The sequence below is a fragment of the Bufo gargarizans genome, chromosome 5 (genome assembly GCF_014858855.1).
Source record: "Bufo gargarizans isolate SCDJY-AF-19 chromosome 5, ASM1485885v1, whole genome shotgun sequence".
NCBI classification, from domain to species: Eukaryota; Metazoa; Chordata; class Amphibia; order Anura; family Bufonidae; genus Bufo; species Bufo gargarizans.
The window spans coordinates 88,385,186-88,403,164 of record NC_058084.1 but is presented as its reverse complement, the minus strand read 5'-3'; the positions used below and the strand labels follow the sequence as shown (position 1 = coordinate 88,403,164).

The window sequence follows — 17,979 nt, the reverse complement described above, 5'->3', positions numbered from 1 at the left end:
TGCAGTATAAACAATTGAACCAATCTGTTATTGATAGAGGGTGAAATCCTGGTCGGAGTCAGCAGAGCCTCGTTCCAGTCATCTTCTGTCAGAGTAGGTATAAACATCTTCCACTTATCCTCAATGGCAAGGGAGTTCATTGTCATGCGATTGCTAAGCAAATGTGTATACAACACAGAAATGTTCCCCCTCGGGCCCTGAGATCTCAACACACCAATTAAAGGATATTTCGAGATACCTCGCCCCACTCCTCTGAACTGAACCTGTAGGGCATGTCTCAATTGTAAGTATCTATAAAACATATTACGGGGGACTCCAAATTTCTTCTGAATCTGCGAAAAGGAGCGTAAAAATGCCCACCCTCATATAAATCTTCCAAGGTGATAACCCTGTGAAGTCTCCACATATCAGCCCCTTCTACCGATTCTAGATGAGTAAACATGGGATTATTCCACAGCGGAACCTTATGCAGAGGCAGGAGACGACTACGAGGGAAGTATGAACTTCCCAAGACTGGCCACAGAGTGCTCAGGTGCAAGTACTCTTGCAGGAAATATTCAGCATTGGATAGCTCAACTGACAACGCCCAAGGCCTCAGGAATTTCAGTTGACCAGCCAAAAAATATAGGAAAAAGTCTGGAAGAGAAGCAACTCCCTGCATTTTAAGCCTTTGGAGCACAGCAAGAGAGAGTTTCCTTCTGGCCTTTCCCCATACAAAGGAGGTAATCATAGCATGGACACAGTCAAAGAACCCTCTGGATATTGGTGTGCAGGCGTGAGCTAGAAGATACAAGCCCTTAGGGAGCAAGACCATTTTAACTAAATTCAGTCTTCCCATGATGGAGAGAGGGAGGGATTTCCATGTTTTAAATTTGTCTGCAAAGAGAGCTTCCAGAGGTTGGGTGTATGACATTTGTACATCTCTTGTGATTATTACTCCTAAATACTTGAAGCGATCAACAACCAGCAGATTGTGATAGTGCGGCGGCCATGTGTGGGCCCAAAGGGGTATAATAGCGGACTTGGTCTAATTTATGTGCAGCCCCGAGAACTTGCCAAACTGCTTAATAATCTCAATCGCTCTAGGGAGCGCAACCTCAGTATTGGTGATAAATAAGAGCAAGTCGTCCGCATAAAGCCCAATTTTATCCTCCCTGCAGCCCATGGTAATTCCTGTGTAGATCTGGTCCTGTCTGATTCTAAGGGATAGATGCTCTATCGCCACTGCAAATAGCAGAGGCGACAAAGGGCAACCCTGCCTCGTGCCTCTCTTCAGCAGATGGCCATTTATTAATACATTGGCTTTTGGTCGTTTGTATAATATCTCAACCCACCTAATGAATTTTGAGCCAAAGCCAAAGCTCTTCAACACAGTCAGCAGAAATGTCCACTCGATCAAATCGAAGGCTTTAGCAGTACCCAGGGAGGCCAAAGCCCAATGATTACCCTCGGCCGCACCTATCTGTGCAATCACCTGGGCCCTCCTGATTTTATCAGAGGTTGACCTACCTGGTATGAAACCTGACTGATCTCCGTGCACCACGGCAGTGACCACCCTGTTTAGGCGAGTAGCCAGAATTCTAGTGAGTATTTTATAATCTAAATTCAAAAGAGAGATTGGACGATATGATCCGCACTCCAACAGGTTTTTATCGGGCTTTAGGATAACCACTATTGTGGCGTCATACAGAGAATCCGGCAAGCACCCACAGGAATGAGCGGTCACATATAGTTTGTGAAGTTGCGGGCCTAGTATATCAACATATTTGGAGTAGACTTCTATCGGAATGCCATCTGGGCCTGGCACTTTCCCAAAAGGGAGGTCCGTGATCGCTAGCTTAATCTCCTTCAGTGTAATATCATCTTCCAAGAAACCTCTATCCAGATCACTCAGCTGAGGATGGGGCACCTCAAGAAGGTATCCATCCAGCTCATGCGCTGTGTAATTTACAGCAAAGTCATACAGGTCTTTATAGAAGCTCCTGAAGCACGATAGGATACCATCCACTGATTCCACCACCAGCCCATCAGTATTCCGTATTCTGATAACCGGGGGGGGGACATGACTGCTGTGCGCGAGATGTGCAAGAAGCTTGCCAGCCTGATTGCCCATCTCAAATGCCTGCTGTTTGAGGAAGAATGATTTGCAATTGCTTTTTTCTGTCAAGTGTACCATATATAATCTGCCTCTGTTAAGCCATTCTATCCTGTTCTCCTCGGTCGGGAAGTTGTAAAAGCCCTTTCTGCCTCTTTGCATCTAGTGTGTAGCTCCACCTCTTTGCGCTGCGTATCTTTATTGATGTAGGATAAAGACGACTTAAGGCAACCTCTCAAGTAGGCCTTCATCGTCTCCCAGAGCAACAAACCATCTGTCTCAACATCCTGCACCTCCAGAAACATCACCAGTTGGTCTGGAACTCTGACAGTCATGGTCAAAAGAGACAACCAGAAAGGATGTATGCGCATCTTGCCTCCCTGCCTAACAGCATTGGGCAGTTTTAGCTCTACCAGTACCGGAGCATGGTCCGAGGGTCCCTGAGGCCCATATCCCACATCATCAAGATCGGTGTACACTAAGGCATTTCCTAAAATGTAGTCTATCCTGGAAAGAGCTCCTCTAGCTGGGGAAAAGAATGAATATTCCCGCAAAAGCAGGTGTCTAATCCGCCACAAGTCCAACCACCCCATCTCCGCAGCTATTCTGGATAAAACAGTGTCAGAAGGGGAGCCACGATTCCCTCCACCATCCCTGTGGAATCTATCCAACTCCTCGTGCATTACCAGGTTAAAATCGCCCATGCAGAGCAATCTAACATTAGGGTAGTGCGTTACAAATCCTATCACAGTCTGCAGAAGAGAAGCAGTGGCAGGCGGCGGATTATACACATTATTCACAACATAAGGGACACAATTGATGTACACATATAAGAATATATATTGCCCCTCTGAATCCACTACTGAACGTTGCACCTCCCATCTAAGGCTCCTATGGACCAATACAGCGACCCCTCTGGAATGTGACCTGCCATATGCATTAGCTAGGTTTTGAATCCAAGTTTTTTTAAGCCTGTTCCCAGTCTCCGGAGTGAGGTGAGTTTCTTGTAAGCCAATAATTAGGGGGTTAAAGGAGCGAATGTGTGAGAATACCGCTATCCTTTTCTTGGGGTCCCCTAATCCCCTTACATTCCACGACAAAACCTTCAGGGAGGCCATTGTTGATCTATCCCTATTCCTATAGGATACCCTCCTACCCTGTCCGCAGGAGAGTTACAATCTGTTATTTTACTCCAATGCCCTAGTACCCCTCCATCTAGCACAACTAGGAGATGAGCCCACACCTGGATGGAACAAAACCAAAAAGAACACAACTTAGTGCACATAAGTAACGAAGTGAATAAATGCTCGTTGGAGTCTGATCCAACTAACATAGTGGCCATGGTCTCGGGGACCTGCATAGTACAATTAGATGGAATACCTATGCAGGTGTTGCTCCCACCCTTCATCAGCTTATAATCAACATATAACGTACATTCTGAAATAGTGACATATAGACTAAAGCATAGAGTTCATTGAAATCAAAGCAATCCACATCTCCTGAACAGACGAAGCCAACGAATAAGGAGACAGAAGGAAATAACACAGTTCATCAAGTCCCACTGCTGGAGGCACAACGAAAGGTGGGTATTACGGTGAACCATAAACCACTGTGCAACAGGAATACTTGCGTAATCCACGCTTCCAATACATCAGTGTGGTCCTGAACGTCCCGATTTCCTGGAGACCCAGTCTTCCGCTTCTTTGGGGTCAGCGAAGAAGATGTTTTTTTCGCCGTCCACTACCCGGAGGCACGCTGGATACGCCATGGAGTATTGCAGATTTAGGTCCCGGAGACGCAGTTTAACCGAGACAAAGGTAGCTCTCTTCTTTTGAAGATCAGCTGAGAAATCCAGGAATAAGGAAATGGTCACATTTTCATGCTTGATTTCTTGTTTATTCCTCGCTTGACTGAGGATGAGATCCATGTCTTTCCAGTTTAATAATCTTGCAAGAAGGGGCCTCGGTGGAGCTCCAGACGGAGGGAATTTGGCGGGAACCTTGTGCGCTCTTTCTATGGCGTACGCAGTGGAAAATGGCGCTTTAGGGAACTGTGCTTTAAACCACAACTCGAGAAAAGTGGCAAAATCCCATCCCTCTACTTTTTCCGGCATACCCAGAATTCGGACGTTGTTATGTCTGTCTCTGTTCTCCAAATCATCGCATTTCTGCTGCCACTGATTCACAGAGTGCTCCAGGTCTTGCACTTTACCCACCATGGACCTTGTCAGGTCTTCTAGGGCAGAGACTCTGTCCTCTGTGTGCTTAACATGATCTCTAAGCTGCTGTACATCATGCCGAAGCAGGCCCAAGTCCACCCTCACCTCCTCTATCTTCCCAGTGAGCGATGTCTGACAGGAGAAGATCGCCGACATGAGCTGAACGTAGGCTGTCTTTAAGGTGAACTCCGGTTCCTCTGAGCCCCCAGCTTCCAAGTGCTGCGCCATCTGGCCGTGGGTAACCGCCGCGCGCAATGGTAAAGGCGCAGCGGCACCATGTTGGGCCTCTTGTCGCGCGTATTCTTTGAGCTTTTCAGCAGCAGCTTATACTTTGTTTGGGCCCATATTCGGTGTGCGGGGTCTTCTCTTGCGTTTGCACACTGTCCACCCGGTGGTAGGAGTCGGCAGGTTCTTAGGATGAAGCAGGATCGTGAAGGGGAATCGGAGCGGCTCTCAAATGCGTGCTCACATGCCGGCAGTTGGCCTCGACCACAAAAGTAAAGTATTCTTGTATGGCTTCAGTCATGCTTGTCAGTTACACTTCCACAGTTTCGGCCCCGGCCTGGCCCCCCCCCCCTCCCCTCTGAGGTCTAGCTCCACCTTTAGAAGGGAATGATCTGATAGCGATCTAGGCTGATAGTCAGAGGAGTGGACATGCAGAAACACTGCATCATTCACCAGCGCCAGATCTATTCGGGAGAGGGAGGGTATGATATGTGGACGAGCTGTAGGAGGTCTCACCCTCTATACATCTATCAGTCCTACCTCTTTCATAATGTTACTTAACGCAGAGCTTCCTGGAGATCTCCCATTTCCTTCCACCCTACACCTGTCTAACCGGTCATCCGGTGTGCAGTTATAATCCCCTATAAGCAACCACGGGATTCCCGGATAGTCTGCCATAAAGTCTAAAATCATTCTCAGAGGGGTCGATGCGAACAGCATATTGCAGGCTGAAACCCCGATAAATAGTTGAAAATGGTATGTCGCTTATTCGTGTCAGCCATGCCCCTCACATTCCAGCTTAGTATCCTGGTCATGCGTGTCATATTCCAGAATAAAAACTGAAAATTGACACACATCCATTATGGTCATCTGCTGCACCAGTTCAGAGCACCGTATTATCCCCATAAGCATGCCGGAGTGAGTACCCTCCCAAGGCCCTTACCATAAGTATAGGATCTATTTCAAAAGACACATCTCAAACTCTTCCCATAATTAGGGCACTCCCAAACTAACTTGCCCACCTTTGTATATATCATGTTCATCTCTTCAATTCCCAACCTCACAAAAGGAAAAAGAAATATAAACTGTTAACAGCACTATCTGTGCAATTCACGCTCCTGCATCAGAGGAACTGGTAATATAGTGTTAGTCAGATTGTCCCATCCGTGGAACCGTCCTGTGAAGAGGTGTCCTCCTGTACACTATAATAATAATAAAATAAAAAAAGCAAATAGAATAAAGAAAAAAGGGGAAAAAAAGAAAAAAAGGGGGGGGGGGGAGAAACAGGAGCACATTTCAGGACACCGTGAGGAACAGCAAAGGTATATCCTCCTAGGCGCCAACTTCTCAAGTGTTCCTGTTTTGCTCTTTCAATTGACTTTCATGGCAGTCCAGCCATTGTGCCGCCTCTTCTGAATCCTCAAAGAACCTTGTAGATCCCAGAGCCACCACTCTTAGTTTAGCCGGAAACTGCATGGAGTATTGGATTTGCAGATTTCTGAGTCTCCTCTTGACATCCAGAAAACATGTCCTCCTCTTCTGGACCTCTGTAGAATAGTCTGGGAAGATGGAGATTTTAGCTCCATTTATGACCAGGTCTGTATTATCACGTGATTGCTGCAATACTTTAAAGTGCAGTATATTAGCAAGTATTGGTCTCGGTGGTCTACCAGGTGGTAGTGGTCTTGAGGGCACCCGATGAGCCCTTTCTACAGCATATAGTGATGACAGTCCTTTGTCCTGAAATTTCTGATGTATCCAATTTTCTATATATTCCGTAGCATTTGCCCCTTCCTTCTTTTCTGGGACACCCGCTATTCTGATATTATTACGGCGTGATCTATTCTCTAAATCATCAGCCTTGGCAAATAGGGCAGCAATATCTCTTGCTGTTGACTCAGTCTCCATCTTGAGAGGCCTAACCTCATCTTCCATCACTGACACTCTTTTTTCTAGTTCTGTGGTTCTCTCAGTAATTTTATTCATGTCATGCCTTATCAGGGATATATCTTCCCTCAGACTGCCCACTTGAATATTGAGAGCTTTAAGGGTGGTGTTACAAATGGCTACTGCCACCATGATATTTTTAAGAATGGGTTCCTGTTCTGTGGGGTTGTGGGGGGATTCTTTTCCCTGTGTGGATTCTCTCGATGTAGGGCTCTGGCGTCCATTAGCTCGCTCCCCCTCTTCATCTGATGATCGCTCCTCCTGATCAGAAGAGGACAGTGTCACTGTCACTGTGCACTGAGACCAGTCCCTCACCCCCTCCGACACCTTGGCAAATCTGCTGAGTTGCGCTACCGCGCTCCAGCTAACCACCTCATGTTGGCCCTGCTCCTCCTCCGCGCCAGCACCATGTTGATTGTGATCCACTCGGTCTAAACGCAAAGTGTTCTTCCCCCTTTTTGGCATTCTTGCGCTCATAGGAGCAGTGCAGGCGCACTTCCAAGCTTTCCTCGTTCACCAGGTGTCTTTAATCAGCAGGATGTTTCAGGATGCTGGCAGGAGCGCTCCGAGGTGCGCCTCACTCCATGCTGCGGCAGGCCACGCCCCGTAACCATTGACTTTAATGTGTGTATTCACACATCAGTGGTTTTCCACAGACTGTGGGTCCGTAGGGACACCACAGAAGTATGTCCTAGTTTTGTCCTTGATTATGGCTCTCTCACAGACATTAAATAGGTTTTCCAAGATTTTCACACTGATGACCTATCCTCTGGATAGGCCATCAGTATCTGATCGGTGGTGGTCCGACACCCAGGACCCATGCCGATCAGCTATTTGAGAAAGCACAGGCACTCCTGTGAGCGCCACGGCCTTCGCTCAGCTTTTCCTAGGCCAATGATGACACGTTGATCGGTCACATGGTCTAGGCGCAGCTCAGCCACATAGAAGTGAATGGGAGAGAGCATGATACCAAGCACAGCCGCTATACAAGTACGGCGCTGTGCTTGGTGAGCTGAGAGAAGGCTGCGGTGCTCACAGGAGCCCTGGTGTCTTCTCAAATAGCTGATCGGTGGGGGTTCTGGGTGTCGGACTCCTACCGATCAGATACTAATGACCTATCCAGAGGCTAGGTGATCAGTTATAAAATCTTGGAAAGATTGCACTTTACTCATTTTGGGCTAAAATAATAAATAAAATAATAAAAAAATAATATATATATATATATATATATATATATATATATTTATTGTGATTTATTTTGTGTCATTACAGTTTTTAAAGTTACTAAATAAATGTTTATTTTGCTGTTATCCTTTAAAAAAAAAAACATACAATGTACTGGTATAGAGAATTATCTGCAGATACCAGTAAAGTTTCTGCCTCCCATACAGCAGGTCCCAGATTCAAGAACTGGCAGCAACAATCTGAAAAAAAAACTGTATTTCAAATTAAATAGACATGGGTAGCTATATGGAAGTGGGAGATGGGCAAATTCAGAATTTTGCTATGTAGCCCCCTGACTTCTGTGCACGACCCTGGGAACACAGGTTGCATGGAGCTTGTATGGAGGCACATGGAGTCCCTACAACTCTGTCCAAGCACCATAGCTACCAAAGGCAAACGTACTGAGGTATAATGGCACATGGTATTACAATATCAATATAAATGTAGCCTGTGTGAGCGAGGAAACCTACTTACTTGTGCAAGTTTTCTTGTCTGCATTAAGTGAAAATCCGGGTCGGCATCTACAGTTATAGGAATCATCAGTATTAACACACTCGTGCTGACAGCCATGATTAGACAATGCACAGTAATCCGGTCCTAGGGGGGAAAAAAGCCATTAATAGTGAATTATATATACAAGTGCCTTGCAAAAGTATTCACCCCCCCCCCCCCTTGACTTTTTTCGTATTTTGGTGCCTCACAACCCTGAATTAGCATGGATTGTTTGAGGATTTGCATCATTTAATTTACAGAACATGCCCACAACTTTGAAGATGTTTTTTTTTTTATTGTGAAGCAAACAACAAATAGGACAAAACAACAGAAAAAGTCAATGTGCATAACTATTCACCCCCCTAAAGTCAATACTTTGTAGAGCCACCTTTTGCGGCAATCACAGCTCCAAGTCTCTTTGGTTAAGTCTCTATGAGCTTGCCACATCTTACCACTGAGATATTTGCCCATTCCTCCTCGCAAAACTGCTCCAGCTCCTTCAAGTTGGATGGTTTGTGCTTGTGAACAGCAATCTCTAAGTCTGACCACAGATTTTCTATTGGATTGAGATCTGGGCTTTGACTAGGCCATTCCAACACATTTACATGTTTCCCCTTAAACCACTCAAGTGTTGCTTTAGCAGTGTGTTTGGGGTCATTGTCCTGCTGGAAGGTGAACCTCCGTCCTAGCCTCAGATCACACACAGAGTGGGACAGGTTTTGTTCAAGAATATTCCTGTATTTAGCACCATCCACCTTTCCCTCAACTCTGACCAGTTTCCCAGTCCCATCCCCACAACATGATGCTGCCACCACCATGTCTCACTGTGGGGATGGTGGTCTTTCGGTGATGTGATGTGTTGGCTTTGCACCAGACATAGTGTTTTCTTTGATGGCTGAAAAGGTAAATTTTAGTCTCATCAGACCAGAGCACCTTCCTCCATACATTTTGTGAGTCTCCCACATGCCTTTTCACAAACTCACGTGCCTTTTTGTTGAAAGTAATGGCTTTCTTCTGGCCACTCTGCCATAAAGCCCAATTCCATGGAGCGTACGGCTTACTGTTGTCCTATGTACAGATACTCCAGTCTCTGCTGTGGAACTCTGCAGCTCCTCCAGGGTTACCTTAGGTCTCTGTGCTGCCTCTCTGATTAATGCCCTCCTTGCCCAGTCCATGAGTTTGGGTGGGCGGCCGTCTCTTGGCAGGTTGGCTGTTGGTGCCATGTTCTTTTCATTTAGTTATGATAGATTTGATGGTGCTCCTGGGGATCATCAAAGATTTGGATATTTTTTTATAACCTAACCCCGACTTGTACTTCTCTACAACATTGTCCCTTACTTGTTTGGAGAGTTCCTTTGTCTTCATGGCAGTGTTTGGTTAGTGATGCCTCTTGCTTAGGTGCTGCAGCCTCTGGGGCCTTTCAAAAAAGGTGTGTATATGTAATGACAGATCATGTGACACTTAGATTGCACACAGGTGTACATCATTTCACTAATTATGTGACTTCTGAAGGTAATTGGTTGCACCAGAACTTTTTATGGGCTTCCTAACAAAGGGGGTGAATACATACGCACATGCCAATTTTCTGTTTTCTATTTCTAAACAATAGTTTTATTTATATATTTTTCTCATTTCACTTCACCAACTTAGACTATTGTGTTCTGATCCATCACATAGAATTCAGATTAACAAAACATTGAACTTAAGGCTGTAATGTAACAAAATACGAAAAAAGTCAAGGGGAGTGAATACTTTTGCAAGGCACTGTAGGTACTGTATATATGAGAGATGGTTGACATGGAGAATAGGAATTTCCTCTAGGTGCAGAACTTTCTCTAGACACTTTTATTTATACAGGAAAAATGTGTCTAAACAAGTCAGAAGACGAGGGTGAGACGGGAAGACTTTCATTATAATATGACCGAATCAGCAAAACAGCAACAGAGTAATTGTCATGTCTGCTTCTTAATTGCCATTGCTATCCACAGAGAAAGGACAAAGAGTTTGCTTACTCCGACAAGTTTTCTTATCAGGATTCAGAATAAAGCCAGGCCGACACTGACAGACGTATGAGTCGTTGGCGTTGAGACACTCATGCTGACAACCGTGGGTGCCCAAAGCACAGTAATCCACAACTATAAAAGAATAAAAATACAAAAGTATCAGCATCTAGTACCAAAGATATGATTTGTGCCACACAGATTATAATAAAACTAATGTAGGCAAATATGCTGAAACTCATTTTTTTTGCCACGGATTGTCTAGTGGATATGCTCGACTGTAATATACTGTATAGCAATAATAAAAATACCCCATTTACTTGCATTGGCAGCAGAATGTCACAATGTTTCACATGTATTATTTTTATTCAACAAATAACCTTGTACAGCTATCGTAATGGATCTGAAACCCTAATGCAAAGAAAAAAAAATATTGGGGGTTAGTCAGCACATCCCAGGTGCACGTCACCATGGCTGAAAGCACAAACGCAAAAAACAAACAATGCAACAGCACTCTGCAAACACAAATAACAAAGTAAATACAATAGTGCCATACTCACTATAGAAAATGTACTAATGCTACGTTATAAATGTGAGATTCTTGGCAAATATATTTTGTGCAAAAAATGTTTGTGGCAGTCCGCCAGCGTCAAGGTGATCTCACATTTATAACGTAGCATTAGCATTTTACATTTTCTATAGTGAGTATGGGACTATTGTACATATTTGTTATTAGTTTTTGTAGATTGCTGTTGCATCGTGTTTGTTTTTGCTTTTGTGCTTCCAGCCATAGTGATGTGCACCTGCGCACTGGGTTTTGCTGACTAACCCCACCTTTTTTTTCTTTGCAGTCTGCATTGGAGATGTGGCTGTCTCCATTCGTCGTGCACTCCTAACTAACCTGTCTGTCCCACAGGCTGATTTTAATTAGCGCAAGAATAACGCTGAAGCCGTCTCTCCCTGTATTCATTGGAGGCCATTTGGCACCAGGAGAGATAAAATACAGAGTGGGCTCAGCATGCATGTAGAACCTGCATTCCCTGAACATAATGGAGGCCATTGTGGCACCAAAAGAGGTACAATATAGTGTGGGCTCAACATGCATGTGAAGCCTGCATTCCCTGAATTTTATGGAGGCCATTGTGGCACCACAAGAGGTATAATATAATGTGATTGCGGCTAAGGGGGCTCTCATATACAAGTTTTGGATGTTGGAGGGTTCGGTATCCACTGAATCACCCAATACCAGTGTGTAAAAGAAATAACGGTACTCCTCCTTCTGGGTTGTGTGTAAAAACAATGATTTATTCCAATACAATATTAAAAACATAAAAATACTCCAAAACATGATGTATACCATCAATCTTCCATGATTAATCCATAGTTAATTCATAATTAGAAGAGAAAAAAACACTTAAAATTCATGAGGCCCCAAAAAACATATATTACAATGTATTGATGAGTTGCTGTAGATGTGATCAAAGGATATAATCACACTAATTGTAGTACCTATTTCAGCAATTCATCAAACATTACAATTTATACATGATTATTTCAACCCAAAATATAAAATTCATGGCACAGGTGAATATACACTTCTAAAGAATCTTCTGAAATAAAAACATACTGATAATAATAGATGTAAAAATGAAATTAATAAAGGTAGATCATATAAATTGTCCGTATCAAATGTAATTCAATTATGGCTTTTGTAGATAATCCAGATTAAATATAGTTGAATTATGGGTCAGTGTCGTTGAGCATATGAAGTTAGTTCATAGTTAGTATTATTAGGCATATGGGGTTAGTCTGCATTCATATAGAAGTCATATATTCGATATAGTATTTCGCCCGCAATATATCCGAGGATATTTATAATATTCACAGACACCTGCTGTTGGCGTCTCTCCAAGCGCTAGCCCCTCCATAATATAATGTGGGCTCAGCATGCATGTGGAACCTGCATTATCTCATTTTAATGGAGGCCGGTATGGCACTAGCGGATGTAGTATTTAGTGTTAGGTTCCTATCCTAAAGATCTCGTCTTGACGCTGGCGGACATGCACAAATCATTTTGTACAAAATGTACTTGCAAAGAATCTCACCTTTACAATGTAGCAATAGAATTAGTACATTTTCTATAGCGAGTACGGCACTATTGTATTTACTTGATTGTTTGCAGAGCGCTGTTGCATTGTTTGTTTTTTGCTTCTGAGACCCTAATGTTTGATCTAACTTCTTACATCTGTCATCTAAGTTAAAAGGTCAGTGAAAGCACTTATACTAATAATACTTACTAGTGCAAGACTTGCCATTCCTGGCCAGCTCATACGCCTCATGGCACTGGCACAGATAGGATCCTGGCGTATTGACGCAGATCTGCTCACACCCGTGTTTCTCTGTAGCACACAAGTCCTCAGCTGCACGACAGAAATATGCAATGGTAAGGCAAGGTAGGATTAACACAATGCCGACAGGAAAGAGCAATTCTGACATTTCCAATACTTTTCCTTCTTCTGAAATGTCTTCTTATCAGGAGTTAAAGGGATTCTGTCATGAGATTTTACCCCTATAACCTAAACATATGCTCATGTCCGGAGTAATAAAAAGAATCCTAAGCTGGCATTATTAAACTGGTGCCCAAGGGGAGGTCTGTTAATACAGGGTGCCCGGCCGCACCCCTCGCTCTCCGGTGCCCAGCGCCGCCTTCCCTAGCTCAGCGCCGACTCCGCAATCCTACCCGTCCATCTGCCAGATCCTGCGCCTGTGCCAGGAGTCCGTGGCGCATCAGGCTGAGCCTAGTGCGCAGGCGCGAGATCTGGCAGAGGGACGGGTAGGGCTGCGGAGGCGGCGCTGAGCTAGTGAAGGCGGCGCTAGGCACCGGACAGCGAGGGGTGCGGCCGAGCACCCTGTATTAACGGACCTCCCCTTGGGCACCAGTTTAATAATGCCAGCTTAGGATTCTTATTATTACTCCGGACATTAGCATATGTTTAGGTTATAGGGGTAAAATCTCATGACAGAATCCCTTTAAAGAGAGAGAATTAGAAATGTAACATTAAGACGGGTCGCTTAATTTCATAGGACCAGGATTAAGTATGGTGACTTGACACCAGTTATATCACACAGCTTCCACATGATTTAGTCTTTAGTCTTTGTTCCCCTTTATTTCATGTAAATTGGAAATGTGAAATTTTCTCACCTAAAAATTTCATAAAATTTCTATGCATATACTTTTGCAAAAAAATAAAAAATATTTTTAAAAATACAATGTGTAGCTACTTCTTAAAAAACATGTTGTTACATGTTACATAGAGATCATGTGTTATATTTAATTTAATGCATTTCCATGGAAATAGGCAATTTCAGGACAGATGCAGCAGATGTCTTCAGATTTAACTTAAAAGGAAACCTGACACTTATTTTTATTATTTTTTTAAGCAATCCATGAGAACCTACAAAACAGAGAATTTCTAAAGTATTTACCATTGGAATCCTGGTTCTGTTGCTTCGCTGGAAATGACGACAAGGCTACACAAGGTTCTTCGTCTACATCGCGGTAACATTACATGATTGCATTATGACTGTCCAATGGCTGCACCTGCTACAATTAGGTCACTTTGAAAGAAACGTACTAGGGGCTACAACCATTAGTAAATTTTAACATGTGAGGTTACTTCACAATGACCTAGCAATCACACTGGATGGAGGAATACCAATATGGGGGGCAGAAGATGGAATCCGATGGAAAGTATATTATGTTATAGAAAGTTGTTCCGTTTTACTTCTACAGCTTCGAAAACATAAGCAAAACTTTATAAATCCTTTACCATAGACCAAGACATGGTTTGGGGTGAGGACTAGGGTGGATATTAAGAGCACTATCAATGATCGGAAGACCTTGATACTGCTCAGGATTTTCCAACATTTTGGAAATGCGGTCATTTTCTAGTTTGTTTGTGTGTACAAGTAGTACTCTGAAGATCCATTATTATACTCAAGCATATTGGGCGTTCTGTCACTCTTTTAATCCAGCAGTAATGGGACTCAATATCTGGTGGATTCTTAAATATCCTGTATTTTCAACAGCCATAGAAAGCAAAAAAAATGTACTTGAAAGGTTAACTTCTTGGGGGAAGGTAGCACAAATTGATATGATTCACATGAACAAGAGGAGGTAAGTAGGGACTTGATTGCACCGTTGGTACAAGAGGTCTTCAGACCAAGTTCATCCAAGCTTTATTGGGGCAACACATTTCAGCAGTCAACCAGTTCCTTCATCAGGCCGCAATTCTAAACTGATATGATGACAAAAGATACACCACTTTTTTTAAATTGGATATGGTTTTCAGAAAGTCAAGAGTCTGGGTTTTTAGAGTGATCAGCTGTCATGAGGAATTTCATTGGTCAAGGAACAGCACATTGCTAGTCAAGGGAAGGATCTGAATATGAATAGGTCTGCTGCCTCTTGCCACCATAGAGTACAAAGGCAACTGCTGCATCAGACAGATACAATATTGAGTAAAACCTGGCATGTGGAGAAGACTTCCAAAGTTGATGTCTCAACTCCTGGTGTAGACTAGAGTACTAATCCTGCTTGGCATTGCTCATAGCATCTATGATATATTAAAGTAATGTGGCTTACTCCTGCAGGTCTTCTCGTCAGGATTTAGGACATATCCTTGCTTACATCGACATAGATATGAGCCTGGAGTATTGATGCAGAAGTGGTCACAGCCATGTGTGGTAGTGGAGCAGATATGAGGAGCTGTAAGAAAAAAATGCACATCATGCCATAAAAACAGAGAGATAATACCCTGTTGGATGAAATATTTTGGATGTTAATTGATTCAAATCCCCATTCTCCTAGTTCAGTCTGGCATGTCAATGGTTTGATTGCTCTTGTGAACTTTCCAGCATAGGACTGATTTCTGTATGTGTAGTCAGAGATATTTGTTGACAAATCCAGACATTATTGGTTGGATTTGCAAACAAAATTGTCTAAATCTGCCAATAAATATCATTTGTCTATGGCATAATTTGAAGCACCTGGGTTAAAATGCAAAATAGAAACATAGAATGTGTTGGCAGATAAGAACCATTTGGCCCATCTAGTCTGCCCAATATACTGAATACTATGGATAGCCCCTGGCCCTATCTTATATGAAGGATGGCCTTATGCCTATCCCATGCATGCTTAAACTCCTTCACTGTATTTGCAGCTACCACTTCTGCAGGAAGGCTATTCCATGCATCCACTACTCTCTCAGTAAAGTAATACTTCCTGATATTACTTTTAAACCTTTGCCCCTCTAATTTAAAACTATGTCCTCTTGTAGCAGCTTTTATTCTTTTAAATATTCTCTCCTCTCTTACCTTGTTGATTCCCTTTATGTATTTAAAGTTTCAATCATATCCCCTCTGTCTCGTCTTTCTTCCAAGCTATACATGTTAAGGTCCTTTAATCTTTCCTGGTAAGTTTTATCCTGCAATCCATGTACTAGTTTAGTAGCTCTTCTCTGAACTCTCTCCAAAGGATCAATATCCTTCTGGAGATATGGTCTCTAGTACTGCGCACAATACTCCAAATGGGGTCTCACTAGTGCTCTGTAGAGCGGCATGAACGCTTCCTCTTTCTACTGGTAATGCCTCTCCCTATACACCCAAGCATTCTGCTAGCATTTCCTGCTGCTCTATGACATTCTGCTCTTGGGTTTTTACGTCCCAGGTGCATTATCTTGCACTTATCAACATTAAATTTTAGTTGCCAGATTTTTGACCATTCCTCTAGTTTTCCTAAGTCCTTTTCCATTCGGTGTATCCCTCCAGGAACATCAACCCTGTTACAAATCTTTGTGTCATCAGCAAAAGACACACCTTACCATTGAGGCCTTCTGCAATTTTGCCGATAAAGATATTAAACAATATGGGTCCCAGAACAGATCCCTCAGGTACCCCACTGGTAACAAGACCATGGTCTGAATATACTCCATTGACTACAACCCTCTGTTGTCTGTCCCTCAGCCACTGTCTAATGCATTCAACAATATGGGAGTCCAAGCCCAAAGACTGCAATTTATTGATAAGCCTTCTATGTGGGACAGTATCAAAAGCCTTACTGAAGTTTAGATAAGCGATGTCTACTGCACCTCTGCCATCTATTATTTTAGTCACCCAATCAAAAAAATCAATAACATTAGTTTGACATGATCTCCCTGAAGTAAACCCATGCTGTTTTTCATCTTTCAATCCATGGGATTTTAGATGTTCCACAATCCTCTCCTTAAGTATGGTTTCCATCAATTTTCCCACTATTGATGTCAGGCTTACTGGCCTATAGTTGCCCGATTCCTCCCTACTACCTTTCTTGTGAATGGGCACGACATTTGCTAATTTTCAATCTTCTGGGACGACTCCTGTTACCAGTGATTGGTTAAATAAATCTGTTAATGGTTTTGCTAGTTCACCGCTGAGCTCTTTTAATAGTTTTGGATGTATCTCATCAGGCCCCTGTGACTTATTTGTATTCATTTTAGACAGCTGACTTAGAACCTCTTCCTCTGTAAAGACACATGCATCAAAATATTCATTAGTCTTCCTTCCTAACCTAGGTCCTTTTCCTTCATTTTCTTCAGTTTGTAAAAACTGAACAGAAGTATTCATTGAGGCAGTCAGCTAGTTATTTATCTTCTTCCATAAACCTTCCTTCTTTTGTTTTTAATTTGATAATTCCTTGTTTTAGTTTCCTTTTTTCATTTATGTATCTAAAGAATGTCTTATCGCCTTTTTTCACTGACTGAGCTAATTTTTCTTCTGCCTGCGCTTAAGAAGCTCTTATAACTTGTTTGGCCTCTCTCTGCCTAATCTTATAAATTTTCCTGTCATCCTCGTTTTTTTTATTTTTTTTATTACTTAATGCTATGTTTTTGGTTTTAATCATTTTGGTCACTTCTGCTGAGTACCACAGTGGTCTCTTCCTTTTTTTGCTTTTTTTGACAAGCTTAATGCAATTATCTGTTGCCTTCAATAGTGCCACTTTTAAGTAGTTCCATTTCTCCTGGACTCCATTGAAACTGTTCCAATCTGATAGGGACTCGTATACCACTAATCAAATTTTTGAAAAGTCAGCTTTTCTGAAATCTAAAACTTTTGTTTTTGTGTGACGTGACTCAGTCACTGTACTTATAGTAAACCACACTGACTGGTGATCACTAGATCCCAAGCTTTCCCCTACAGTAATATCAGATACCAAATTCCCATTTGTGAATACTAAATCTAAAATGGCCTCCTTCCGGCTTGGCTCCTCAACTACTTTCTGTAGAGATAATCCCAGTAGGGAATTTAGAATATCTGTACTCCTGGCAGAACTAGCTATTTTTGTTTTCCAATTTACATCAGGAAGATTAAAGTCTCCCATAATGATAACTTCCCCTTTCAATGTCATTTTAGCTATTTCCTCAACTAGTAGATCATCTAATTCTTTGACTTGGCTAGGTGGTCTATATATCACATCTACACGAGTTATCTTATCATTATCAAGCTGCAAGGTAACCCAAACTGACTCTAAATTGGTCTCGCTAACTTGTATTAAATTAGATTTTATGCTATCTTTCACATAGAGGGCTACCCCTTCCCCTTTCTTGCCTTCTCTGTTTTTCCTATATAGCGAGAACCCTGGTATCGTTATATCCCAGTCATTACTCCCATTGAACCATGTCTCAGTAACAGCCACTAAATCTATATTCTCAGATGCCATTATACACTCAAGTTCATTGATC

The 17,979-nt window shown here is 42.7% G+C and overlaps 1 protein-coding gene across 2 annotated transcripts in view; it reads right to left on the bottom strand.

Moving 5' to 3' along the window:
• The window catches only part of MATN2 (matrilin 2), a 151,084-nt gene that overhangs the window by 88,393 nt on the left and 44,712 nt on the right, over positions 1-17,979 (bottom strand). For both annotated transcript variants that reach the window (XM_044295723.1, XM_044295724.1), the window contains exons 4-7: positions 14,847-14,969; positions 12,499-12,621; positions 10,214-10,336; positions 8,184-8,306 (exon numbers count right to left, since the gene is read on the bottom strand). In XM_044295723.1, the coding sequence (XP_044151658.1) occupies positions 8,184-8,306; positions 10,214-10,336; positions 12,499-12,621; positions 14,847-14,969 (492 nt within the window). The remainder of the gene's footprint in view (positions 1-8,183; positions 8,307-10,213; positions 10,337-12,498; positions 12,622-14,846; positions 14,970-17,979) is intronic.